General features: G+C 49.6%; 2 protein-coding genes and 1 long non-coding RNA gene across 4 annotated transcripts; 1 reads left to right on the top strand and 2 right to left on the bottom strand.

Moving 5' to 3' along the window:
• Positions 1 to 13: 13 nt before the first annotated feature.
• Positions 14 to 3,014, bottom strand: TUBB4B (tubulin beta 4B class IVb). The gene is given in 5 exon segments (XM_054083965.1): positions 14 to 437; positions 765 to 1,592; positions 1,949 to 2,059; positions 2,642 to 2,750; positions 2,863 to 3,014. Coding segments are annotated over 5 exon segments (1,353 nt in total). The 5' UTR covers positions 2,920 to 3,014; the 3' UTR covers positions 14 to 189.
• Positions 3,015 to 5,922: 2,908 nt separating this feature from the next.
• On the top strand, positions 5,923 to 13,376 carry LOC128854082 (uncharacterized). Of its 2 annotated transcripts, XR_008452983.1 has the most exons (4): positions 5,923 to 6,395; positions 7,497 to 7,637; positions 11,666 to 11,763; positions 13,178 to 13,376. It is a non-coding gene; the product is annotated as an uncharacterized LOC128854082 (long non-coding RNA). The 2 variants fall into 2 exon arrangements; XR_008452982.1 differs by lacking the exon at positions 11,666 to 11,763.
• Positions 13,377 to 13,529: 153 nt separating this feature from the next.
• Positions 13,530 to 26,970, bottom strand: LOC104059950 (ectonucleoside triphosphate diphosphohydrolase 2-like). The gene is made up of 9 exons (XM_054083964.1): positions 26,736 to 26,970; positions 24,538 to 24,655; positions 22,750 to 22,900; positions 21,769 to 21,928; positions 20,262 to 20,489; positions 18,622 to 18,894; positions 17,601 to 17,696; positions 16,526 to 16,660; positions 13,530 to 15,213 (listed from the first exon to the last, which is right to left on the bottom strand). The coding sequence occupies exons 1-9, from the start codon at positions 26,847 to 26,849 to the stop codon at positions 14,983 to 14,985; spliced, it is 1,506 nt and encodes a 501-aa protein (XP_053939939.1). The 5' UTR covers positions 26,850 to 26,970; the 3' UTR covers positions 13,530 to 14,982.

Here is a 26,970-nt window from a genome sequence, read left to right as displayed (position 1 = left end):
GCTTTAATGGTGCCTGCACAGCATTTGAAGTGATCTTGAGACAGAGAAGGAACACAACACAAACAGAGAACATTTCGAATGGAAGAGTTCAAACAGCTTTAAACAAAATTTACAGGTGTTCACCTGCATAGCTTTAAAAGAGTTCAAACAGCTTTAAACAAAATCTACAGGTGTTCACCTGCATAGCTTTTACTCGGCCTCCTCCTCAATCTCCCCCTCCTCAAATTCCCCCTCCTCCTCAGCTGTAGTATCCTGGTACTGCTGATGCTCAGAGACCAGATCATTCATGCTGCTCTCGGCCTCTGTGGATTCCATCTCATCCGTGCCCTCACCCGAATACCAGTGCAGGAACGCCTTTCGGCGGAACATGGCAGTGAACTGCTCAGAAATGCGTTTGAACAGCTCCTGGATGGCTGTGCTGTTACCAATGAAGGTGGCTGTGGAGAGTTTTGTAGAGACGTGGCTTGAGGAGAAGGGACATGAGAAAATACAGCCGGTGAAGCAATAGCAGCCTTGTACAAGGCCACAGTCTCCTTGAGCAAGAAGTTAGGCGATAACAGGATATAAAAACAGGACCTAGAAAAACCACAAACATCCTAGGAATGTAGCAATAGAGGCAGGGCTCACATTCTGTATCGGACCAATGATGAGCCTTACTTTTCCAATATGTATGAGCCTTATTACTGCTATTATAAAAGCATGCCTATTGTATCAATAAACTGAGACTTGTTGATCATCATCGGATGTGCTTGTCTCCCGTCGACTCCGTCAGGTAGCAGACATCTTTAAGCCACGAGGTGGAATGTCACAAACTGCCGTTTTAACGTTATTAGGAATCCGCTCAACAAAATAGCTGCTATTTTTGTTCTGAACATTCAGCATTTGCTCATCAACCTCTTTCATTGACACACGGCCCCTGAACACAGCAGCTACGGTCAGATAGCGGCCGTGACGTGGGTCACACGCAGCCATCATGTTCTTTGCATCAAACATTTGCAGTGTGAGCTCTGGCACGGTTAAAGCCCGATACTGCTGGCTCCCACGGCTTGTGAGCGGGGCAAAACCAGGCATGAAAAAGTGCAAACGGGGGAAAGGAACCATATTCACTGCCAGCTTCCGAAGGCCAGCATTAAGCTGGCCTGGAAATCGCAGGCAGGTGGTAACACCGCTCATGGTTGCTGACACTAAATGGTTCAGATCACCATACGTTGGAGTAGTTAACTTCGGTGTTCCGAAGCATATGTCATATAGTGCTTCATTATCAATACAGTACGTTTCATCAGTGTTCTCCACGAGCTGGTGGACCGAGAGTGTGGCATTGTAGGGCTCGACTACAGTATCTGACACTTTAGGGGAGGGCACAACAGTGAAAGTATTCATAATTCGGTCTGGGTACTCCTCACGAATTTTGCTGATGAGGAGGGTCCCCGTGCCAGAGCCCGTACCACCACCGAGAGAGTGAGTAAGCTGAAAGCCCTGGAGACAATCGCAGCCTTCTGCCTCTTTTCTTACAACCTCTAACACGGAATCAACTAATTCAGCACCTTCCGTATAATGGCCCTTTGCCCAGTTGTTTCCTGCTCCGCTCTGACCTGGAAGAGAGCCATTTTCGTATTAGATTACGGTCACTGCTTCCTGCTTATTGCTTAGCAGCATCAGGCGACACAGAAACCTCACAAAAGCTTTCATTTTATGGAGCGCTGGGCTGTGGTTTCACACCAGCACCACTTAAAGGGCTGGGTGGACGCACGACAAACGTTCATTACCGATGACACAGCAGCCGTTCGGTTTCTCCTGACGGTACAGAGGAGGCTCAAACAGAGCAAGGACCTCCCGCGCTGCTCTGCCAGCAGCTACCATCCCGCCCCATCCCCGCAGGATTAACCCCCCTGGCGCAGCAGCCCTGCCCAGCCGGTTACACCACAGCTCCCTCCCCCGCCTCACTCACCGAACACGAAGTTGTCGGGCCTGAATATCTGCCCGAACGGCCCGGAGCGCACCGAGTCCATGGTGCCGGGCTCCAGGTCCACCAAGACGGCGCGGGGCACGTATTTCCCACCTCGGAAAAACAGCGAGAAGGAGCGGCTGTGAGGGAGAAGGACGAGGAAGAGGCGGAGGGGGCGGGGGCCGGCAGGCCGGGAGTGGGGGGGGCGGCAGCGGCAGGCCGGGGGGAGGGGGGTGTGGGGGGGCGGCAGCGGCAGGCCGGGGGGAGGGGGGGTGTGGGGGGGCGGCAGCGGCAGGCCGGGGGGAGGGGGGGTGTGGGGGGGCGGCAGCGGCAGGCCGGGGGGAGGGGGGGTGTGGGGGGGCGGCAGCGGCAGGCCGGGGGGAGGGGGGGTGTGGGGGGGCGGCAGCGGCAGGCCGGGGGGAGGGGGGGTGTGGGGGGGCGGCAGCGGCAGGCCGGGGGGAGGGGGGGTGTGGGGGGGCGGCAGCGGCAGGCCGGGGGGAGGGGGGGTGGGGGGGGGCGGCAGCGGCAGGCCGGGGGGGGGGGGGGGGGGGGTGGGCGGCAGCGGCAGGCCGGGGGGGGGGGTCGATGTGGGGGGGCGGCAGCGGCAGGCCGGGGGGGGGGTCGATGTGGGGGGGCGGCAGCGGGGAAGGGGTGGGGGGTATGGGGGGGCGGAAGCGGCAGGCCGGGGGGGCCTACCTGTGGCCTCATTGTAGTATACGTTGATGCGCTCCAGCTGGAGCTCGCTGTCGCCGCGATAGGTGCCGGTGGTGTCGATGCCATGCTCGTCGCTGATCACCTCCCAGAACTGCCGGAGAGAACCGGGTCAAGGGGGGGGCTGGGTGGAGGGTAGAGGAAGTGACCCCGCCTCTCCCAGCGCCTCTCTGTTTGCCCCCTCGCCGCGACCCCCGGCTCCGCACCTTGGCCCCGATCTGGTTCCCGCACTGCCCGGCCTGCAGGTGCACGATCTCCCTCATGATGGCAGCGAACCTAATCACACCCAGACGACTCCACTTGCTTCCCCAACCGACTCCGCCTGAGCTAACCCAGCACCGCGCCTTTTATAGAGGCCGGGGCGGGTGGGGGGCGCGCGCAGCCCCTTCGCCCCGCCCATGTGCCTGCCTCTAGCCCGCCGATTGGCTGCTGAAAATGAGGCTCCGCGGACGGCGCGATCTGATTGGCCGCCTCGCGCCCCGCCTCACGCGTTGGTTTAACTGTCAGGCAGCGGCCACGCGCTAGCGCCCGCCCCTCCCGCCCGCCGAGGCCGCTGCCAATTGGCTCAATTGAATGACTGATGCCGCGCGCCATTGCCCATCGCCCTCGGGGGCTGAGCTCGCGCCGTTTGATTGGCTGAAAGCGCACCGCCCTCTCCCCCCCCCCACGCAAGTAACCGCCGCAATGGCTCCGTTCTAGCACCTTCTGGCGCGCGCGGCCCGCGGGCGTTGTTATGGCAACGGCGGGGTGGAGCGCGGGGGCTAAGGGGACGGGAGCTCAGCTTCGTGGGGTCAGGATGGGATGCTGGGACCTCGGAGTCGTGGGAGCGTGGGATCGTGGGGTTGTAGAACCTCAGAGACGTAGAGTTGTGGAATAGGAGCATCTTGGAATTGCAGAATTGTGGAAGTCTAGAATCTTAGAGTCGTAGAATTGTGGAATTCTAGAATCGTGGAATCATGGAATCCTAGAATCTCAGAATCATGGAACTGTAGAATTCTAGAATCACAGACTCATAGAATAGTTTGGGTTGGAAGGGACCTTAAAGCCCATCCAGTTCCAACCCCCCTGCCATGGGCAGGGACACCTCCCACTGGATCAGGCTGCCCAAGCCCCATCCAACCCGGCCTTGAACACCTCCAGGGATGGGGCAGCCACCACTGCTCTGGGCAAACTCTTCCAGGGCCTCCCCACTCTCATGCTGAATAAATTCTTCCTAATGTCTAGTCTAATCTGCCCCTCTCCAGTTTATACCCTATCACCACAAGCCTATGTAAACAGCCCCTCTCCAGCTTTTTTGTACCCCCTCCAGGTACTGGAAGGTCACTATGAGGTCTCCTGGGAGCCTTCTCTTCTCCAGGCTGAACAAGCCCAACTCTCTCAGCCTGTCCTCGCATGGGAGGTGCTCCAGCCCTCGGATCATCCTTGTTCCAACAGTTCCATAGCCGCCTTACATTGAGGATTCCAGAACTGGACACAATACTCCAGTTGGGGTCTCACAAGACAGAAATAGGGGCAGAATCATTACCTTGACCTGCTGGCCACGCTGCTTTTGATGCAGCCCAGGACACGGTTCATTACTGGTCTGCGAGCACACATTGCTGGCTCATGTCGAGCTTCTGATTGACCGGCATCTCCAAGTCCTTCTCCACAGGGCAGGTCTCAATCACGTCATCCTAGAACCTCAGACTCATAGAATTGTGGAATTCTAGTATCTCAGGATCATATAATTGTGGGATCATGGAATTGTAGAATTGTAGAATCATAGAATTGTAGAATCATTAAATCCTAGGATCTCAGACTCATAGAATTGTGGAATCTAGAATCTCGGAATCATAGAAATATGGAATCCTAGAATCTCAGAATTGTAGAGTTGTAGAACCATGAAATCCTAGAACCTCAGAATCCTAGAATTATAGAATCATGGAATCCTAGAATCTCAGATTCCTATTAATGTAGAGTTATGGTATCCTAGAATCTCAGAATCATAGAATATGAAATTGTGGAATCATAGAACCTTACAATCATAGATTTGTGGAATTGTGGAATCCTAGAATCTCAGAATTATAGAATTGTGGAATTCTAGAACCTCAGAATCGTAGAGTTGTAGAATCACGTAATCCCAGAACCTCAGAATCCTAGAATCTCAGAATCTTAGAATCCCAGAATAATGAAATCATAGAATAATAGAATTGTAGAATGGTTGGGGTTGGAAGGGACCTCAAAGCCCATCTAGTTCGACCCCCTGCCATGGGCCCGGACACCTCCCGCTGGCTCACTGTGCTCAAAATATGGGACTGTTTCATCTCAGCCTCTCTAGTGGGATTTTGTAGGTCAAAAGCGGAGAAGAAAGAAAAGATCATAGAATCATAGAATCACCAGGTTGGAAAGGACTCACTGGATCATCGAGTCCAATCATTCCTAACACTCCCTTAAACCATGTCCCTAAGCACTTCATTCACCCGTTCCTTAAACACCTCCAGGGAAGGAGACTCGACCACCTCCCTGGGCAGCCTGTTCCAGTGCCTGATGACTCTTTCCATAAAAAATTTTTTTCTGATATCCAGCCTGACTCTCCCCTGGCACAGCTTCAGGCCATTCCCCCTTGTCCTGTCCCCTGTCACTTGGGAGAAGAGCCCAGCTCCCTCCTCTCCACAACCTCCTTTCAGGTAGTTGTAGAGAGCAATAAGGTCTCCCCTCAGCCTCCTCTTCTCTAGGCTAAACAACCCCAGCTCTCTCAGCCGCTCCTCGTAAGACTTTTTCTCCAGACCCCTCACCAGCTTCGTTGCTCTTCTCTGGACACGTTCCAGAGCCTCAACATCCTTCTTGTGGTGAGTGGCCCAGAACTGAACACAGTACTCAAGTTGCGGTCTCACTCGTGCCAAGTGCAGAGGGAGAATAACCTCCCTGGACCTGCTGGTCACACCGTTTCTGATACAAGATGATCAAGTGGAGCTCAGGGTGCTTTAGTTTGTTGGAGTCAGAAAGGGAGGGTGGCTAAGATTTTTTCACTTATATTTCTTTTCTTCTGAAGTTGAAAGATAAACTGAACCATTTCAAAATGTTGGTTTAAAATCAGAATTTTGGGGTTGGAAGGGACCTTAAAGCCCTTAAAGAAAAAAATCTGCACGATGATGGTGAGGAGGCCCTGGCCCAGGCTGCCCAGAGCAGTGGTGGCTGCCCCATCTCCGGAGGTGTTCAAAGCTAGGCTAGATGGATCTCTGAGCAACTCGCTCCAGTTGAAGGTGTCCCTGCTCACTGCAGGGGGGTTGGGCTGGATGACCTTCATGGTCCCTTTCAGTCCATACCATTCTATGAGTCTGTGATTCTATGATCTATGCTTGGATAACAATAATCCAAGTGCTTCAGTGACTGGGTCAGGTGAGGACATGGGCAGGAGGAGAAGAGCACGGTGAAGGCTTTTGGTGGAGATTGAATAGCCTCTGATAGTTGCCTTAATACAAAGGTTATAGTGATTGATAATTTCTGGTGTGTGAACAGCATACTGCCCCAGAGAAGCTGGAAAGAGCTCAGGAGCACTTGGAGCAGCCCCAGAGACCCTGAGAAGAGATCCAGAGTACCAGGAGTGAGCTGAGAGGATCCCAGGCAGCGCTGGAAGGTCCCAGGAGCAGCCCTTATCAGCCCCAGAGGAGCCTAGACATGACTTAGGAATACACATATGTCTCGTCTTCCACATTCAAAGCCAGAACGCGGGAAGTTTCTGCATTTTACATCGAGAGAGGTGAGTAATGCAAAGGAATTAGGCTCCAGATTTATCCCACCTAATACAGACTTTGATTGAGTATCTAACTGGGCTGTGTTCACACCAGTCAGGAGAAAGGGATGACTCAGCTCTCCAGCTCTGAACAGCCCTCTGACGAGAGCTCTCTGTTATCTGTAAAGGTGTTTGAGGTGACCAAATCCAACATCTCAGTATAATTTAAGTATCAAAGGCAGCCAGGGTGAATCCGGATCAGGCTTGCTCAAGATTTCATACAAATCTGTAATAATCAGCAAAGGCAGCTTCTCCTCCAGGATGTGATGCCATCTCTTCAGAGCAATGTAAAAACTGAATACTGCCTTCTTTGTGATTAAGAGGAGGGTCTGCGGAATGTCTTGCCTGTGTTTTGCTGTAAAGGAAAGTACATTCAGCACAAATTCTCATTGAGGCGTGCTCAGAACGGCCTTAGTGGCTTCTGCGCTTGTGAAGCCCTAGAAAACCATCTCTAAAATGGAGCAGGAGGGGCTGCTGCAGGGCTGGCAGGAGGTTTGCTGCTGTTTAATGCAGATACAGGGCTTTTTTTTTTTTTTCAGCCAAGGCCAGAAAGGGAAGGACTGTGTATCAGTGACAAAGATCTATTTCCTTATGGTGTTAGAAATCGTGAGCCGTTGTAGCTGGGGCTTCTTGCAGGTTGTCCTTCAGCCTGTGCTGCCGTTAATGTTGGGAAGCTGTTCTGTCTTCTGTAGTGAGAAATCATTGCCACCCCCAGCGTTCCCAGTGGCAGCAAAAAAAGTGGGAATGCTCTGCTCATTTAAGAATTCCAATACCTATCACCAAAACACAGGCAGGATCGCACCCAGCAGAGCAGGGGGGCAGTACACGATGGGTTGCTAAAATTATGCTCCTGAGTTTGAGCCTCCAGAGGTTTCCCTGGGAGATTCAATCACCTGAAGGTCTATGGGTTGGGAGGCATTTCAAATAATTCACGGAACATTTATTTTTGCTGATTCTACCCCAGTCAGCCAGCACTGCTGTTCTTAGCTACATGCAGATCCACAGGAAATGACAATTCTATTTTAAATATTTTTCCTTTTCTTTTTCTAAATTAAATTGGAATGCCAGTATTTCTAAGCTCTTGGTGAGGAGGAGCACAGCGAACCTGCCAGGAATCACCATGGAGAGCTGCTGAAGCTGCTGACCATCTTAACCCTGTGACTTCTAATGCCGTGGCAGCCCAGCAACCTAATTAGTGTGTACCAGAAGGTGAGCTGGCAAGTAACGAGGCAGGTTTCTGCCAGAACCTTGTCTCACACGAAGCATTCCTTCAAAGGCAAACACTCTGTACAGAATACTGACAATTGGGCAAATTCTGGGAGAAAAAAATGGCACATTCCATGGTTCTGCCTGGGCAAAATGCTTAAGTGCTTTCCTAATTGCTGTTGGTTTGGTGGGCAGCCTGCAGATTCCCAGGGCCAGGGCAGCTGCAAAGCAATTGGGACAGCAGAGAAGAGAACAACTCGACCGAGGGTGGGAGGGACATGGCTCCTGCATCGTGTTTTCATTGAAGGCATCTGTTTTAGCTGGTATCCGATGTCTTTGAAAGCTCTCCTCAAACCCTGCTGCAAGTGACAAGCAAGGAGGTTTCAGCTTGTTTAGGTGCTTCTGAATTTCCCATCTGTATTTGCTGTACCCATTAATAGCTGCAACAAGGATGCTAGAAAATGCTAGAGACTGCTGTTAGCAGGCCAGAGTCCCTGGGTATAAACCAGACAGGTGGAGTAGTAAGGTAAAAACTAAGTTGGAAATTGCATTTCTGGGTTTGTTTTTTTTTTTTGAAACGTATAGTAGTTATGTTTTTAAAGATTTTATTGTAATTTATTTGGTTGGTTTTTTTTTAAATTTATCTGTGCTGCTTTTAGCATGGATGTAGATTTTACTGTGAATATAATTGGTTTGAGCAGAATGAGAAGATACTTTCTTTAACTTTTGAGTATTGCATTCCCCTCTTACTGAACCAGGATTCTTTATTGCTGTGGAGTATAGAGACACAATCCCTCCTCTTGGCAAGGAGACAGCCGCTGTAATTCTTCTCTCGACACTTCACCAGCAAGATAGCAGCCTGTGTTTCTGCGATAGCATCGTACTCCAAACCTAGCCTCGTACCTGAGGCTAGGATGATGTTGGGGCTGGCAGGAGCCCAAACAGAAATCACAAGACTGATTCTGTTTATTTAGGCAAAAATCTACAACCCTGAGTTCAAGAGAGGAGCACTGCAGGATGAATGTGGGTGGAAGGTGCTTCAAGGACTGAAAAGCTTTTGGTGTTGGGGTTATTCTGGGTTTATGATAGCACTGAAGGATGACGTGAGCACCTGCAGACCTTTTGTCATTCTGATATTACCTCTAAAGATAAACAGCCTTTTGTTTTACAGAAATTATTGCTCCTGAGAGATGGAAATTATTGAAGGTGAGGGGCTGTTTCCAGAGACTGATCAGTGGGAGGTGCAGTTGTAGGATTCCTGCTTGAGAGAAATGGGAAAGCTGAGTGGGATCAAGCCACGGCTCCACCCGGGCCAGTATCTTTTCTCAGATGATCAGCAGTCGTGGCCAAAGAAGAACAGGGCAAACATATACAGGTGTGGCAGGTGGGTCAGGCAGTACTTTAGCCATAAGCAAGTAACTTTTGTTTAATAGGCCAAATGGATTATTATTAATTTATCTAATTTCCATTTGCAGCCATGTAAATTTTTGGCATAAACAACCTCCTGTCATGAGGGGTCCCACAGTTCAACCACAAGTTGTGGGGAAGAAGAGCTCCCTCCATTGAGTTTGATGATTTCCACTGAGCTCCTCAGTTCAGAAAGCAGCCATGAACCTGCCACTTCAAAGCGTGGACTAGAGACCCTTAAACATTGTCCGTGGTTGCCATAAAACATAATGTAGTGAGGTAATGCTAAACCAGCTTGTACTTGAGGTCAGGTTCAGCATTAATTGGCAGGTTTTGTCTCCATCATGTTTTAAAACAGTGAACTTTGGACACTGTTCCTGTAGACTTTCCCTCATTTGGTTCTGCAGCTTTGCCGCTGTACAGTGTCCAGCGATAAGCGCTGTAGGTATCGCCTTCTTTCACTCAGGAGATCTGCTTCCCTGGAGAATTTCCACCAAGAAGTGGTGACTAATCCAATCATGCGGTGCACATATGGTGACACCCCCTGCTGTGAACAAAAATAACCTTTCCTTCACACAAAAGTTGATTTTATCATTCCTTGGTCTCTTTCAAACCTTCTCTTCTTCATTCCCAGGGCAGTCCTCTTCCTATTAGGGATTAATCTTTCTCCCTCTTGTTTCCAGGAAAACCTTCATCCATATTCCATGCTGGTGCCCATCTCCCTGCATAGGGACTCCCACTAATGCTGCGGCTTCTTAAATCTCTGATTAGAGCTGCTTTCACAACCGGGACGCAGAGAGCTTCCGTACTGCAGTGCGGTTTTGATCTGTGTCCACACCAGGAGCCTCCTTGGCCAGTTCCCACTCCAGCCTGCTTCCTCATTTATTTGATTTGTGGTGGGACCAGCTCCTTCCTGACTGCGTTGTAGTTTTCCTGTCCTGCCAGCCTCCCTCTTGTGACTAATCCCTGTCATTGCATACTCAAGCGAGCAACAGCTCATGCTCTGTGCTTATCTTAGTCCAATAGGTGATCTAAGAGCACCTCACTGCAAGAGGGCTCTGGATATCTCGGATGAGGACATAGCAGAGACCAGGTCAAAGACTTCTCTCCTGCCTGCCCTCCATGATGTGCGAGGACACAGTGATGTCTGTGCTTGGAAAATATCAAAACTCTTTGACTTGCCTGGGTTTTATAGCTTTATGAAAGGAGGGAAAATAAGGTTTTACTGATCCCAGTATTCATTTGAGTTTATTCTTCCAATGGCATTTCCATCTACTTCAGTGTGTTCTGAATTAGCTCTTAAAGTAGGAGCAACTGTCTGTGAGGCAGGATATAAACATCATGTGGCTTCCTACTTCCCTGGATGATATTCAGATACATAATAGTAGGCGTGATGTAGAGCAAAATAAAAGTATACTGATTGATCTCTAAATCCCACCATCCTAAAAGGCATTCCTCTCATGTTCTGCTGGATTTCCTCCACCAGTGGCTGTAGATTTCAAGTTATTTCGTTATTGTTTATTATAACAGCCGCAAACAACTGAAATGAGTGCAAGGGCTGCAGTGCCCAGTGCTGTACACTTTCAACACTTGCTGTTCCAGAGACATTTCCTTAACCACTGACTTGGGTATATTCACAAGCAGGACAGTATCTGGGAGAGAGAAAGAGTTAAAATCACTTTGTTACGAATGAGGAAAAGCTTCTCACGACTTGCCAGGATAAGCTAGGAAGTTTGTGACAGCACCTGGTAGAGAGCCCAGCTCTGTGAGATCCTGGTGAGCTAATTAATCCATACGCATGCTGTGGAATACCTCTATCTCAAAAAGCAGCACCTACGTGCAGCCCTGTCTGGGATACAGGTACCGAGAGGGTGGTTAGGACTCAGCTTAGGTCCCTTAAAACTGTAGGGAACTTGAGGGCATCAGAATGGGAAGGAAGAAACAACTCTGGTCCTGTAGTGGTGAACTTTGTACTGCAGAATGGTGCTGCAGACAGTAAACCACTATTTCTCTCAGTTTTCATGGGAATTCATTGTTACAACCAGGCTGGGATGTACTGGTTGAAAATCCATGATGCCTCGGAAATAGTATAACTGGAAGAAATAAAGGACCTAATATTCTTCTACAAGCATGTTGAAATGAAATTTAGGCCACTCTAGCCAGCGGCAGGTCAGCTAACTATTGTGTTTCCAGAGCTAAACCAGAGAAAAGGCTTTTTGCTGTCGGTTTTTGTATCTAATACTTTTGCTTTCCTTCTTATTGATTCTTGCTGACGGCAGCAAAACTGCATGTGAGCAGGTGGTATCATCCAGGAGAGCTCTCCCATGGCTCAACCTGAGTGAGAAGCAAGGGAGCTGTGCATAAACATAAAGAATTTGTGGACAGTTAGAAAATCCTCATTATAAATAATTTCCACAATTGCATTGTGACCACGGGGCAGGAAGCATCTATGTTTCAAAGTGAGTGAGTTAACCTGGAATCTCCTTCTAAGTAGATTTCTGCTGTCCGGGTAATTTGGGAATTAATTCTGCAAACTTATGTAGTGCTGGCTTGAAGGAGTTGCTTTTCTAGAGAGCTGTGAGAAAGCAATATGTTAATTTTATTGGTTTCTGTTCTTCTCATAGATTCCAAATTTTGCTATTTTTTGCCTTTTTTGACCTTACCTGGAGTCCTGTGTTCAGCTCTGGAGTCCCCAGCACAGGAAGGACATGGATCTCTTGGAGTGAGTCCAGAGGAAACCACAAAGATGATCCAAGGGCTGGAGAACCTCCTGTATGAGGACAGGCTGAGAGAGCTGGGGTTGTTCAGCCTTGAGAAGAGAAGGGGAGACCTTGGAGCAACTTCCAGTACTGAAAGGGGCTCCAGGAAAGTTGGGGAGAAGCTCTTTGTCAGGGAGTGCAGGAACAGGACAAGGGGGAGGAGTTTTCAGCTGAAAGAGGGGAGATTGAGATGAGATCTTGGGAAGAAGTGTTTTGCTGTGAGGGTGGGGAGGCCCTGGCCCAGGTTGCCCAGAGCATTGGTGGCTGCCCCATCCCTGGAGGTGTTCAAGGCCAAGTTGGATGGGGCTTGGAGCAACCGGATCCAGTGGGAGGTGTCCCTGCCCATGGCAGGGGGTTGGAACGGGATGGGCTTTGCGGTCCCCTCTGATCCAAACCATTCTATGAGACTATGATTTTTTTACTTCTAAAAACACGCTTCAGGGCTTTTAAAATACTAATCTTGCTCATGGCGCAGTAAATTTATGTATAGTTTGGGTTTTTTTTTCTGCCAGACAGAAAGTGAATGATCCACATCATCAATGCTGCCCACTTCAACCCAGTTCACCTGGTAACGCTGGCTGATGGGGGCAGTCACTGTACTCATACAGTCACTTTATGAGAACATATACATCTGTCCCTTCCTGTCCCTGTGACCTGCCTGTGGGAGAAGACAGCAGCAGCTGCGTTTGGGAGGAGTGATGGGAAAGGAGGGAGCAGAGCTGCTGCCTGCAGTTTGTGAACCACAGGGGGAAGAACTTCAGCCATCAAAATGTCACACCGGGCCTTTGCTAAGACAGCAGCTTTTAGCTCAAGAGTTTAGGATCTGCTGTAAATCAAGTAGTGGTTGGTTGCATTCGCATTGCAGAGCGGTGGCTCGATGTCAAATTGTGGCTCAAGTGTTATGGGCTTAATGGGGCAAGTCAGGTCTTCTGGATGTGCCTTCACTCGGTACAGTGTGCAAGGCAAAAGTCAAGAGTCAGGAGGACATGCTGAGTTGCTTGCCTAATTGCTCACTTATTATTTGCATGGAATCCCAAAGCTTCTAAACAGGACCTCAGGGAAGTTCCAGCCAATGTACTTTCTCTTGGACCCTATGATCTAGTATTCAAAATCAAGGTGTAATGACCGAGCAGGCCAGAACACCTGGACTCCTGCGGTTCCTGGCATCTCACTGGCTTATTTCCACTTCTGACAGTGGTAGTGTTCTTCTTGAGGAGGCTGCAGTTGCAAATCTCAGCTAGGAATCCCATGTGCTGACAGGTCACAGAGCCAGAGCTCTGTTTAATGATTGCATTTCCAGATGTGGGGGGAACGAAATCTCAGGAATTTCCCTGATATTGCTGACTCCCTGATAACCTCATTATTTTTTCTATGCAGGTTTGCCTGAATCCCTCCTACCTTCTTCAGATGGTTTGAGCAAAGAACACATCAAAGATGCAGACACGTCTCTCATCAAGTAAACACCAGCAGCTAGGTTATTTGATGCCGTTTTCTGCCTGGCTGCCACTGGGAAGAAAGTGCCTTCAGGGTTTCTCGTTGTGTACCCCGAAAGTACACAGCATACCAGCTCTTGAGTAAATAGAGGCAAAATCAGCATCCCTTTCCTCCCCACTGAAACGCTTTGTATTCACAGTGAAACCCCCACTTTGATCTCTTGCCAAGAATAACACAGACGGTCTATTAAAACGTCTTTAATAACATGATATAATTAAAAAAATCTAACATGCAACTCAGAGAAATGAATGTGAGGCTTGTTTAAATCTGTTTCCACACCCCTCCAAACTTGACTGACGGGTTCCAACCCTTCATTAATTGCCCTGAAAATTTATGAATAACCCAATATTGTGGAGGAGGGGGTGTCTTGTATATGTGTTGGGAGCACGAGGGATTAATCAGATTTACAAGGATGTGAGTGCCATGGTAGCTTTAAAAATCCTGCAAGGTACCGCATTGCATCTGTGAGCATTTACATCTCTATTTAAACTGCTCTGAAATGAGTAGGAGACACCAGTCCCTTAGGCTTTTAACAACCTCTGTGTTTAAGTCTCCGGAGCAACCTGAGAAGTGAACTCTAAATGCTTTAGTCAAAGGCCAGTGTTTTGTCTGAATCCACCCCTTTTCTTCACAACAACATGGGGAATTTGTACAACACCTTAACTTTTAGATGAACAAACCAGACCAGAGGAGCTGGAATGACTGCCAAGTCCCAAAGGAATCCTGAATATTGGATCATAAAGTAGCTCTGGTCACAGTCTGACATGGGAGTCATTGACTGAATGAGGAAAGCTGCTCTTGCTGAGTCTGCTCTTCTCTACAAGACAATATGAGATACTTCATTTTCAGACTGCAAGACAAGCAGTTCAGTGCAAACGAACAAACTGGTGAACCACAGCCCAGCGTGCACCTGATTTTAGTCAATGTGAAATGAAATGTATTAATTTAAGTCCTGGTTAAACTGGCAATTTTAACCATGACTCAGCTGAGAGACAGGAACTCAGCAGTGTGTCTGTGCCCTCTGTTTCAGCTTTGATGCTCTGCACATTTTGTAGAGACCAAGACAAAACCTCATTGCTTTTGAAGGATTCTTGGTCAGCAGGAGTATTTGCTGGAAGGGATGCATAGACGCTGCCACTGAGGTGGAAGAACAGATGGATCAGCAGTAAGCAGGCAGAAAATGCCTGCGTTTTTCCCTAGAGCATGGAAGCAAGTTGGCTGTTAGATTCCGATTATATTGTTATGCTGTTCCAGTCTTCGCTAGTGGTGATACTGCAGATATTGTATCTCTTGTGGGCAAGAGAGTACTGTTCTCAGACACCATCTCTCCTGATTAGACAGGATTACTCAATATTAACTTCACAATAGCTCAGGGCCTGCTGGCTCAGAGGTATGGTTTCATTAAGTTGACATGAGTAATCTCAGCTGCAACCCAAGCAAGATCTGTGCAGGCTGTTTTCATTTAGAGAACAAATAGCTTGCCATCCACCGGGAACCATAGGCTTTCCATGGAGCAGGATCCGTTGTCTTAATGCACAGCAGTGCAAGTGTCAGCAAGCTGAAATAAGGCACTAAGGCTCTGGGGATCCTGCAGGGTGACCACCGGCATCCTCCAGTGACTGACACCTGTGGGACTTCTTTATGTACCCCATTAACTGCCCTCTGGCAAGAGTGTAGAGTCCCAACGGTCAGTTGTCATCAAAAACACTGCTGTTCCTGTTGCTGAAGCTGTTTTCGTTGACCATCACTCGGTAGGAGATGCGCATGAAAGAGCCAGTGAGCAGCACGACAAAGAGGATAAGGAGCAAAGACCAGACCCCTGGTTCAATGCCCTTGAGGATGCTTGGGCTGTCCTGGGGGATGCTGTTGGTCAGACTCAGCAGGTACCCGAGAGTCCAGCCAGATGATTTATCACCCATCTATAGAAATGAAAAGGAGGAGAGGTCAGAAGAGAAGCAGAGAGTCTGGACCCCAGCTGTGTTCCTGTGCACAGGTCCAAGGCCTTGTATATTTTATTTGAGACTGATCCAAGAATTAGCCTTGGAATGAGGAGCTCTCTCACTTTCAGTGCCTGAATGCTCTAATAGGCCTTAATTGCCCTGACCTGCCTCACCTGACACTTCCACCACACTTCCACTCTGCCTGTGGGCCTGGGAGCTCCATTTAAACTCTGGTTGGGCAGCTACCTCTTTCTTGTGCTGTAGGGGTGTACTGTTCCTTCTCCTGCTTACTGATTGAATTTCCCAGCTGGACCTCATGCCTACGTTGTAGGTAGTTCTGCCTCTGGCACTGCTGCCTGGTTGGACCTCAGACCTTTGTTGCAGGCAGCTTCTCTCTGGCTTCGCAGAGCGAGCTCTCTGGATGGACCCCAAACCTACCTCATTACCTTGATAACCATGCGGCTGACTGAATGCCTGTCACTGATGTGACCCTGCTCAGCGGGACTGTGCCTCGCCTGGTGAGTTGAGAAGAGGTCTGGGAACAGGCTTTCTTTTCTTTTGTGAAGGAGAGGGCTTGAATGAAATCCTCTTTTCCTTAGGGGCTCCAGATGCTGGAGCAAATTCAGACTTTATAATCCAATGCTAAACCCACAGTAGTATAAAGGTGATTGCAGAGATAAGACAGCATCTTTTGGTTCAGGAAATATTGTCAACAGCTTGTCCTAGCATTATAGAATGGAAAGGTTTGGGTGGGAAGTGACCTCAAAGCCCATCCAGTCCCACATCCTGCCATGGGCAGGGACACCTCCCACTGGATCCAGTTGCTCACAGCCCCATCCAACCTGGCCTTAAGCACCACCAGGGATGGGGCAGCCACCACTGCCCTGGGCAACCTGGGCCAGGGCCTCCCCACCCTCACAGGCAAACATTTCTTTCAAAGATCCAATCTCAATCTCCCCTCTTTCAGCTGAAAACCCTTCCCCTCATCCTTTCCCTGGACTCCCTGATCAAGAGCCCCTCCCCAGCTCAAGCCATACTTCCTTCCCTATTGGGCACAGGCTGTTAAAGATGGTATTGCTTCAGATAGGGTTTTGACCCAGCTGTTTTCCAGTAAGGACAAGTGTAATCTTTAACACTGTTTTTTCTTGCTTATCACAATTGTGAAATTATTTTACAAAACCATCTTGCTGGAGAAACGAGCTGGGTAGGGCTTGTAGGCGTGGGGACAGGATGGCTTTGCTGAAACCAGCTCTCCCTCATCATTGGAAATGCCACGCTGCAGGTAACTGACCTTCTTCTGGAATGCGGTCCAGACAGACCCGTCAAAGTCAAGCATGTATCCCTTTGTACTGAGATGAAAGATGAAAGCAGCCACAACACAGTAGTCAGCCAGTGTATCCAGGCTTGTCTGGGACTTCTTGGCCAGCTGGGGTCAATTCCAAAGGAAGATGGCGGGGGAAGGAAATAGAAGTAGTGAGTATTCAGTAGCTGAATTTCAGGCCAGCTACTACTTGTCCTGTCCTGCTTTGGGACCAGAGCAGGGGTTGGTGTCCTATGCAAACTGAAACTGTGTTTCCTCCACCCACTGGGCTGTGGTCTGGGATGCAGTGTCATCTCTCAGTGCCTTTGTTCCATCTTTAATATTAAAGACCAGGTGGCTTCAAGAGCAGGTCAGGCAGCCAGGTCTCCTCCAGTTGCCTTGCAGGTGAACTGCTTGGTAGAATCCTTTGCTCTTTAATTAGGTTGAACTAAGGCTGCAGCCTTTCTCTCCACAGGAGCACTAAGAACATCTTTTTCTCCTATCTAGTGGAGAAAGCTTTAGGGAACCACCTATGGGCTCTGCTACCCCATGAGCAAACCCTGTAGAAACTGTCAGGTTTGAATCTTACTGTGGATGTGCAAAGGAGGGTGACCTCAAAAGCCACCACCTGAGGGAAAGAACTTGTAAATTACCCCTGGCTTGGTCTCCATGGGCCCAGGTGAAAAGGGAAAGCCCCTGGAGTCTGAGCAGTTGTGTTCCTTGCACTTAAGGAGAGATGGATAACAGGAAGACCAATGTGATGTTTAGGAGTGAGTAGACAGCCTTCCTGTTTACTCCTTAACATGCAGTAAGAAGTACTTGTGGCTTTTTGTTTAATTAAGTCTAGGTGTTTCTAGCAGCAGCTGGGATTAGAGAGGAAGGAAAATAAGTGAAGCCTGTTTTCTCAAAGTTCAAAAGAAACAAAAACCCAAAACCAAGCCAATCCATGTTTTTCCCTGAGGGAGACAGTAACTTATGGGTCTGTGAGTCTGAGCCACATGGGCTTTTAATACAGACAGTTCCTCGCTTCCTACTTTGCCTGCATGCTAAGTTATTCCACAGTTACCTCTTCGATGGACATTCCACAAAGCCTGTTGACTGCCTGAGCCAAGTCGGGAGTGGGTACAGTTTCTCTCATGAAGTCCATGGCCTCAGAAATCACCTACAACAGCAGCAGAAATAATCATCAGGCTGGACCGTGCTCTACATCCTTGCATGCAGTGCCTGTAGGAAAGGAGGTGTGGGGAGATGGAAATGGGACTGTTTCTACCTTGCATGCAGCAGCCATTCTGGCCCTGCCTGGCTAAGTAGGTAGGGCCTTGTGCTCCTTGTCACTGTGTCCATGGGAAGCTCTCGGGAGCAGGTAGCTGGGGGGATTTCTATAATCTCTCCCTCTGAAATGTGCTCAGTTTGTCCAAGGATCTTGAGCTGGTCCTGTCTTACCAACCCCATGACGTTGGAAGCCAGACTCAGGATCTTGGATATAAGTGTGCTTGTGGTGCAGCACGGCCAGATGTGTTTCCTAAGGGGGTGGTGGAGGAGGATCTTCAGTTTCACCATAGACTTTGATTGTGAAGACCTGCTCAAAACACAACTCCTGATTGCTGGCTCTGTGGAGCCCTAAAGTTTGTCTCACAAGCAGACGTTGCTGAGACATGAATGAAGAAACCCTAGAATCATTAGGGTTGAAAAGACATCTAAGATCATAAAGTCCAATCACCAGTCCTACTGTGCCTACTAAACCATGTCCCAAACTGCTACATTTACATGCTTTTTGAATGCCTCCAGGGATGGACACTCCACCACTGCCCTAGGCAGCTTATTCCAATGCTTGACCACTCTTTCAGTAAAGAAAGCCCTACCACAGTCACTGGTGGGAAGCCGTGGTCTGTGTTTGAACAGCTTTGTGTCAATGAGGGAAGAGGGCAGGAGTGCACGTGTGCAGCATTAGCCTCACAGAGCACTGGCCCTCTTGGCTAGCAGAGGGCACAGTGTGGTGTTCCCACTGTATTTATTTATGACCAAACTAGTCCCATTTCATGGGTTCTCCATACCAGTTGCCTCCCTCAGTGTAAATGAGAACCCACCAGAAACCTGGTCTGAAAGGGCTTGAAAACACGGCTGAAGGAATGCTTGAAGAAGCTGCAGGAAGAGGAAGAGTCGAGCAGGCTTTGCATGAGCCTCATGCAGGCGGTGGGATTGCTGGAGCCGGTGACGTTGAATTTGTCCTCAGGGCCAGGGCTGTCCCATGTGTCATACCCGACGGCACAAGGCCCAGCATGCACTGATTGCCACTGCACTTCCTGGGAGTAGGTGAGGGGCCAGCAGGGATTAGACACAGTTTTAGTGCTTCTCTGATCCTGGAGAGGCAAAATAGAAGCAGAAGGAGAGGATGTTGGCATCCCAGGGCTTCACAAAGGAAGGTGAAATGTAACAGTAAGAAACAGTTTTCCTCTGGCACCCCAATGTTGTAATGGAGCAACCAAACCTTATCTCAGCTGTGAGGCTGATGCAGTGGGCTCCCAGCTCCTGCAGGGTTCAGAGAAGCTGCAACACCCAGAGCTGCTGTGGGAGGCTGAGGAGTCCCAGCCATATGTGCTCTCCCTTAGACCGGAAATAACATTTCAATGAATCTTGTACTCTTCCTAGTTGCAAGAAAGAGGCTGTTCTAGTCTGCCTTCCAAATGGCTCAGCCCATCAAGGATTGCTTTCACATCCCTAGGAATTCCCCAGCATAACTGTGAAGTGGGTCTGCATGTGGACATTCGGGTCTCAAATAAGAGGAGATGTGATTTATAGGGAGACAAAGTGGACAGACAGCAAATAGTTTCTTTCTGAAAAATTCAGTTTTGGTAGGGAATAAAATGAGTCCTGAGTTTGCATCAGATCCTGCCACACACCCCCCCCCTCCCCGCCATCCCCTTCAAGTTAAACAAAGCCTGGAAGAAACAAAACACCTGCATGTTTTCAAAATGAAATACTGCTCTTCCAAAGCCTACTTCAGGGTTAAAGTCAGCAAAGGACACAAAACACCCCAAGTGGAAAGCCCTTGTTCTTAGGTGCTGCTGTTTAGGCTCCCCTTCTAGGATGGAAGAGCAGTTCTGAGGAGCCAAGGGAAGTATTTGCCTCTCTCCACCTTGAAGGTGATCTTGGCACCTCTGGAGTGCTCCTGTGTATCAAGGAAGGAGCCAAATAGAGCCTGCAAATAGGATACTCTTGAATGGGTGCCTGTTTGTCTGCTTGGAGGGCATTGATTTGAGCACAGAGAGTGTTTTACAAATGAACTGGGCTTTTTTATATATATGCAAATACCCTCTGTTAAAGACAGTGACATTTTGCCCATTAGCAGCTACACCTTGTGCAACTCATTTAGTGATATTGTATCTTACAGGAAAGATAGGACAGGGGTCTTGGTCGGGGAGAGGATGAGGAGGAATGGTTTTCAGCTGAAAGAGGGGAGGTTGAGATGAGATCTTAGGGAGAAATGTTTTGCTGTGAGGGTGGAGAGGCCCTGGCCCAGGTTGCCCAGAGTAGTGGTGGCTGCCCCATCCCTGGAGGTGCTCAAGGCCAGGTTGGATGGGGCTTGGAGCAACCGGGTACAGTGGGAGGTGTCTTTGCCCAGAGCAGGGGGTGGAACTGGGTGATCTTTAAGGTCTCTTCCAACTCACACTGTCCTATCATTCTGTGGTCCAGGAACCTTGCAAATGCCCTTCTGGCAGATACTCACTGGAATGAGCATAGAGAGCAGCCTGCTGCGGAGCTGGTCTGTGCCATGGCAGGGGCAGTGGCGAGTGTACACGCTGTGCGTCTGCCCATACAGCTGCAGCCTCACTCCCTCTTGGGGTGCCTGGTCCTCTTCTTCCCCCTTGGAAGTGAGCTGTGTTGAGGTTCCTTCCACGGACAGGATTCCTGCAATCCCCTTCCCAGAGGGAACCAACTGTCCTCGCCGGTCGTACTGATCCGAAAAGAGCCAGAGAGGTCAGTTCTTAAGACTTCTACATCTGTGTTGTGTTTAGATGCAAGTACTACTGCACAAAGAGAAAAAGACACTTTTTGCTACAGAACAGACCAACTTTCTTTTTCCACAAAGACTTAAGGATGCTGAACTGGTGGCTTTGGATGGAACAGAGGAGCCATTATACAAGCACTGCTCTGTAGAGAGCTCCCCACAGCCAGCAAGAGCAGACAGAGCTCACTGTCCTGGATGGCTGTTGGTCTGAGCAGATAGGAGCAGGGGAGAGGATGGGGGGGAGGGGGATGGGGAGGAGGTGTCTGGATTGGCAGATATGGGCTTCAAATGCTGCCTTTACACTAAAGTGATCCTCCTGTTAGAGGAACCCTGTGGTTTCATCTCATGCTGTCTTGCAGAACTGATTTTTGGCAATGCTGAAGATAGTTGTAGAGGCAGGGAAGTTTACGCTGACTGCAAGTGTAAGCGCTCTGTCCCCGGCCAAGGAAAGTTGTGTTGCTGCCAGCAGGGCTAGCAATTCCCGAACCAGTGCTCCTGGCTATCACTGCCTTTCACTTCTCTGCTGTGGAATAACTCGGCTGCCTGACCCACCTTTTCTTGCTTGTTTTTCTGGAGACCCTTTGGCTTGAGAAGCCATGGGTAGAGCAAGAGAACCTAAATGTATTCTGTTTGTTTAGCAAGTGTCTTCTGAACCCAGAGCAGGCCCCTGGGCTGGGGCACCCAGCTGCACTCGCCCTGGCAGCTCAATAAGGCGAAAATTATTGGGCTTTTGCTCTGTTTCTCTGTCCACCATCCAGAGGCTGCCCCGTGGGACAGCTGGACTCCAGTGGCAATCCCACAGCACCCACAGACAGCAGCAATGACTGTTTGATAGTGGTGCTGAGCTAAAGCTGCATGGACTTAGCGCAGTGGAATCCAGTTGATGCCCTAGGGCCAGGCTATGTAAGGTCACCTATGTGAGCATTCTGGGTGTGCTGTTAGGAGAGCCTCACATCTGTTAGGGTAACTGCATGAACATGTCCATGAAAGGCTATATTAGAGGTTTGGTCCTTCAGTCTAGTTTAAACCATCTCGCATTGCACCCCTCAGTCAGCTGGCGTGGGATACCACCACCCTGCCTCCTCTGAAAGGCAGTAGAAGCTGTGCTTCTAAGCACTGTTTAAAGTGCAGGGCTTTAACGATCTCTCCATGTGCTTCTGTGGCTGTTTCCTAGTGGGAATTGCTCAGCTCTGTTGTGTACTCCCCACCCAGGATCATTCTTTACCTTGAAGAAGTTCTCTAGGACGTAATTAACAGCAACCCAATTGAATGCTTCCTTTTCTGGACTGGACAGGATTTGTGCCCCCTGAAAGTCAAAGGGGGATGACTTCAGGGCCACAGTCAGGTCTGCAAGGAGACTGTCAGAGCGGGTGGGATGGGTGATGCTAAAGAGAAAAGAAAAAGGCACATTTGTTGTTAGAGGGCTTGCTGCTGTGCCTCCCCACTTTGGATAGCAGCACAAAGACACAATGGCAATCCCATTCCTGCTGTTACTTCCCTCTCCCCTTGCACAGTACTGGGGGCAAGAACAGTAAAGGGATGGTTTGAGCAGTTATGCCACCGTTCAAGGATTTGAGAGTTTAGTACCCTCTGCCATGGAAGGATCCTGTGGCCTCACTTCACTGACCTGGCCCCTCCAGACCTTACTTTTCCCCAGTAGCTAAAAGGAGCTAAAGGTCCCAGTAATGAGGTGACAAAGAACAGGGTCCACAAAAGGGTGCAGTAAGGTTGATCTTCCCACTACTTGCTGACAAAAAGCACCCCTGTGCACCCACGTGGGTTGTCACACATAGACGTGGCACTTGAGAACATGCTTCAGTAGACATGGTGGTGTTGGGCTGATGGTTGGACTGGATGAGCTTAGAGGTCTTTTAAGTGTTTATGATTCTATTAAGTGAAAACATTGCAGCTTCCAAACTAACAGATGTTTTCTCAAGCATTAATTGTGAAGCCCTAATTGTGAAGGAGACGTTTCACACACCGGTAGCAGTAGCAAGACTGTCATCCTCATAGCTGCTTGGAGGGACAGCATGGAGATATAGCCATGCTCTACTCCCCTCAAGTACGTCAGGATCTGAAGAAGGTTTTTCTGACTAGCAGATTAGGGATGGAACACACTGCAGAGCAGACAGGGTGAGATGCATTTACAGAATGATCGGCATGACGTGTGCTGATCTCTGGGTGTGGGTTTGTAACATTCACTCACTTCAGCTGCAATGCGCTGGGGGTTGCTCCCAAGTAGAGGGGGGTGTGGCTGTGCTGCTCTGCCGGGATCTCTTTCTCTGCCCAGTTCAAACATGGTGCCAGCTTCTTCCCTACTTCCTGAGGAGAATCCGAGTTGTTGGAGACTCCCAGACCTGAGAACCAGAGGGAAAAATTAAATTTTTTAAGTAAAGGTATGGGAGAAGTGTGAGAGCTGTTACTCAAGAGGTTGCTGTCCTAGGGCATGGTTAAAGACAGGACCTGTCATGGCTGGAATGAAGGAGTTCCTTTATCTAGCCATCCTGCTAAAAATATGGACCTGAAACCAAAACACATGCAGATGTAAATCCCAAATCGCACTAAGGGAACCCTAGCTCTGCTGCTGAGACATCCCATAAATGACCACGTAGCAGCGACATTACCGCTACAACAGCTGAGGCTCGCTTAGCCCACAGAGGGAAAAATGTGGCTTTGGCCGCTGTAAAAGATAAGCAAAAGGATGCAGTGCCATGCAGACAAAGCTGAGGCTGATGTGTCACCTCTTTCCTCCAGCCACTTCCTCTTGTGTTGGCAGAGGTGGCTTCCGAGCCCCCCGCCTGCAAGCAAGACTCTTCTGCTCTGGAGGCAGCTGGTGCTTGTGCAGAGAGAAGCTGTGTGCACACCCTGACTCATCTTTCCACCCAGCTTCAATGAGGTCTTAAGTGTTGGTTTTGAACGACTACTCAGAGAACCTCACTTCCCCGTCCTCTGGCCCGCTTGTCTTCCTGGCTGTGTGACTCCCCCGGCATGTGCTTTGCTCTCTGGGGCCCTGGGTAGGACTGAGCTGCAGCTTGCCTACGGCTGCTCAAAGCTGGGGCTGCGCTGGTCACATCTGGGCGAGAGATCTGCCTGGACCTCTTGTTGCTGCTGTTAAGCTGCTGTGTGGAGCCACAGTTGCTGGTTTTAACCCAGCCAGTGAACATGGCAACAGTCAAGGGACACACACAAGGTTTCAGGGCGCCCTTATAGCATCTTCTATGTGTGGTTTGTATTGCTTACAGTCTACAAGGGCACAAACTCTCTTCCCTGCGTGTTATGCAGCTGCATGCAAACGGCTGCTGAGGGTTCAGGGTTTCCCAGCATCCTGCTATAATTGGGCTTTGATATCAAAACAAGATTGAAAGATAGGGAAGGAAAACCCTGAGCATTAATGCATGAACAGTTTCAGCTGGCTTTGGCAGGGCCAAACCAATTCAAACTGGTGAGGAAGAACCCAGTGTTCTCCAACACATGACACCTAAAACCAAACTGAACTGCTTGTGTTGTCAAACCTCACACAGGGGTTTGGACTCTTTGTGCCTCTGCTGTCCTGGAGCTACACCCCTTACTGCCCAAAGTACAGCCTGGAGGAGGTAGAAGGTACCAGGAGTCACCCTGCAGCCACTTTTGTCTCTCTTGCCATTTACTGTCTCGCCTAGGTGAGAAGCTCAGCAATCTTGGCTTTGCCACTGATCCGTGTAGACGTCAGCCCCAGCCCCTCTGTGCGTTTCCCTGCCTGCAGCAGGGCAAAAACCCTGTCTCGTACTACTGCTGAGTGCCCTGCTGTCCAATCATGTATGGCTAAATCTGCCCACGTTGAGCAGACCCAAGCTGGAAATCAGCAGCCTGTGCTTCACTGTCACCGCTGTTGCAGTGTACGGCTAGATGACCCAGGAGCTGAGGAAACTGCAGTGATGGTCCATGCTCAGATCTCTAGGATTCCACCCTTCCTACACCAGTCCTGCAGACCATGAGCATGAATTGGGCACCTTACCTCTTACAGGACAGGAACTACATTCCCTGATCACCCCGGTCTTGTTTGCTTTGGTGGTGGTCCACTGGTAGATGAACAGGATGGTGCGGGATGGGCCAGCATCCAGAACAATGCCGTACTGGAAAACACCAAAGATAAGCACCACTGAACAGACGCTGCTTCATTGTTGCAGGGTTACTTGACATTACTTGGTATTCAGGGTAGCCCATGGCCTCCACCACAATATCCAAGTTAGCTTTTTACATTTAAAGAAAGGGTGATGCCAGAAGATGATGTGGATTTGCAGGGAACCATCTGCATTTCTGAACACACATGAGGAGCAACAGGAGTGGGGAGACACCCAGAAATACATTAGACCTCTGTAGCTGCTCCTGAAACCAGGCAGAGGGCTTCCACTGGGAGCTGAGCTGCCCAGAGCTCAGGAAAAACAGGTCCTAAACAGTGGGGTGATGGCACTATACTGGCTCTCAACTGATTCTGGGCCCCAAACCACTGCTGGATTGGTTTGCTAAGAATTTTGTGCAGGAATTGGAGATGAGATGATGTGGGCTGGGTTTGCCCTGATCTGTACCTGACCTGTAGGAGCTGCAGCAGACTGGGGCCAGCCAGCACATCTGCTGTCCAACATAACAGCTCCAGAGACTAAGATAAGGTCTTCACAGAAACAGCAGCAGCAAACGTGAGATTTCTCGTCACCTTGTCCACTGCCAGTTTTCCTGTAGCCTAGTGCTGAGCCTGAGGGCTCCTTCAGTCTCCCTGCAGCCCAGCGTCTGGTCCGAGCCTTGCTGAGCTGCACCTCCTATGCCAGGATTAGGAAATGAGAGGCCATTGGGTACCCTGCAGCACAGCTCTGTGGCTGTTCTGGATGGCCCCACACCCAAAATAGCCCTGGCGCTCGCCTAGGATCTCCTCCTTTCCCCTATTATATGACCCCAAACTGGGACATCTCCTACACAGATGGGAAAGAAACCTGGGAGATCTGTGGTGGTGCATGGTCTAAGCTGTATCCTGCACAGAAATAGTTGTAGCTGTGACTGAGTAGGAGGAAAAAACTCCTGGAAGGTTGGTGCTAACACCATCAGAAGGGTTTTAGCACAAGACAGAGCCTGGCTGAACCCTCCAAGTGACGCTGGCTGCCTTCTTGGGAGCTCCCAGCTGCACCAGACACAGCACCTGGGCTAGGAACTGGCAGGACTGGAGCTGGAGCAGAAATGCGGAAGGAGGATGGAGCTTCCTGCTCAAGCCTGCTGGCACCCTCCCATATGAGCAACAGCTCCTATTTCTTGCGGGGACACGTCAGCTGCCACAGAAGAGGAAGAAGCGGATGGCTCTGATGGAAAAACCTGGATTTCTTTCCTCCCTCACAAAATATGAGGCTGCTACTGGAAGCACAAGGAAGGAGAAGGGATCAATGTGTTTCTGACTCAGCTCAGCACCAGGGAAGGGCAGAGCGTGGAGCAGTAAGGGTTATTTTAATTCAATTTTGATTGTGAGAGGAACGTGGAGGAGGGTGGCATCTCTAAATTCGCAGGTTAAACTTCTTCTGTTGGAGTAAACTGTAACATGCCATAACGATACATCGAGAAGCAGAACGGATGGGCATTAACCTCCCTGACACTGGGCAGATCTGACCCTGCTGCACAGAGTGGGTTGGTTCTCCAGTTAAAATCAACAGAGGACAGAAGAGGAAGAGGGAAGGTAATGCTTTTTTTTTTTTTTTTTTTTTTTTTTAAGACAGAAGCAGCAGTTCAGGGCTGAATTTCTACTGGCTTTCAGGAGGGACCTAACTCTTTCCCTCCACTGGAACCAGTGGCCCCTTACGCTCTGGGGTAGCTCCTGATGTGGGCTGCCTCTGAGCCTGCAGAGAGCATCTCTGCCAGAGGATATCCAGCCTGCGTTTCCCTGACCAGCCAAAGGGCTTAGCATGTTTCTGGTTTGAAAAGATACAGCATGTTGAAGGATGCCAACCCATCATTGCAGTCTTGTTCTAATACACTCCTCAGTTTGTTTTTTTCAGGATACTGAATAACTCACTAGTGCAATGAATGTAAAAAGCATCAAACCACACCAGTTTAAATGTCCAGCTTGCAGAAGAGAACAGGCAGGTGAGAAGCAGCCCCACAGAAAAGGAGAAGGTCCTCTGCTTATTGCCCTTGACCCCAAGCTTGGCCACCCCTCGAGCAGGCACACACCCTTACCTTGGTCCTAAGAGGGGGCACAGGCACATCTTTAGTGGAGACACAAAGCAGCACAATGCCTGTCAGTCCCGCTACGATCACCAGCCAGGGGGGAAGGAGTTCACGCCAAGACATGAAGCGCTTTCTTCTCTTGCAGAGTCAAAAGAGGAAACAGTGGAGCAGCAAACTGATAGTGGCTGCTTGTTACAACCTTTAAAAAGAGGAGATAGGCGGGGCCGAGTCCAAGCTCGGGCTT

Source organism: Cuculus canorus, chromosome 19 (genome assembly GCF_017976375.1).
Source record: "Cuculus canorus isolate bCucCan1 chromosome 19, bCucCan1.pri, whole genome shotgun sequence".
In the NCBI taxonomy this organism is placed as follows: domain Eukaryota; kingdom Metazoa; phylum Chordata; class Aves; order Cuculiformes; family Cuculidae; genus Cuculus; species Cuculus canorus.
The sequence above is the reverse complement of the archived record's forward strand: the minus strand, read 5'-3'. Positions and strand labels throughout refer to the sequence as shown.

What these genes read in the sequence shown, in the direction of transcription:
- LOC104059950 (XM_054083964.1), bottom strand. Translation starts at nt 26,849, where the DNA reads ATGTCTTGGCGTGAACTCCTTCCCCCCTGGCTGGTGATCGTAGCGGGA. An exon ending in TAGTTCCTGTCCTGTAAGAG is followed by an intron (nt 22,901 to 24,537) that starts GTAAGGTGCCCA and finishes TCTGGTTCTCAG; the next exon opens with GTCTGGGAGTCTCCAACAAC. An exon ending in CCTTTCAGACCAGGTTTCTG is followed by an intron (nt 17,697 to 18,621) that starts GTGGGTTCTCAT and finishes CTGCTGTTGTAG; the next exon opens with GTGATTTCTGAGGCCATGGA.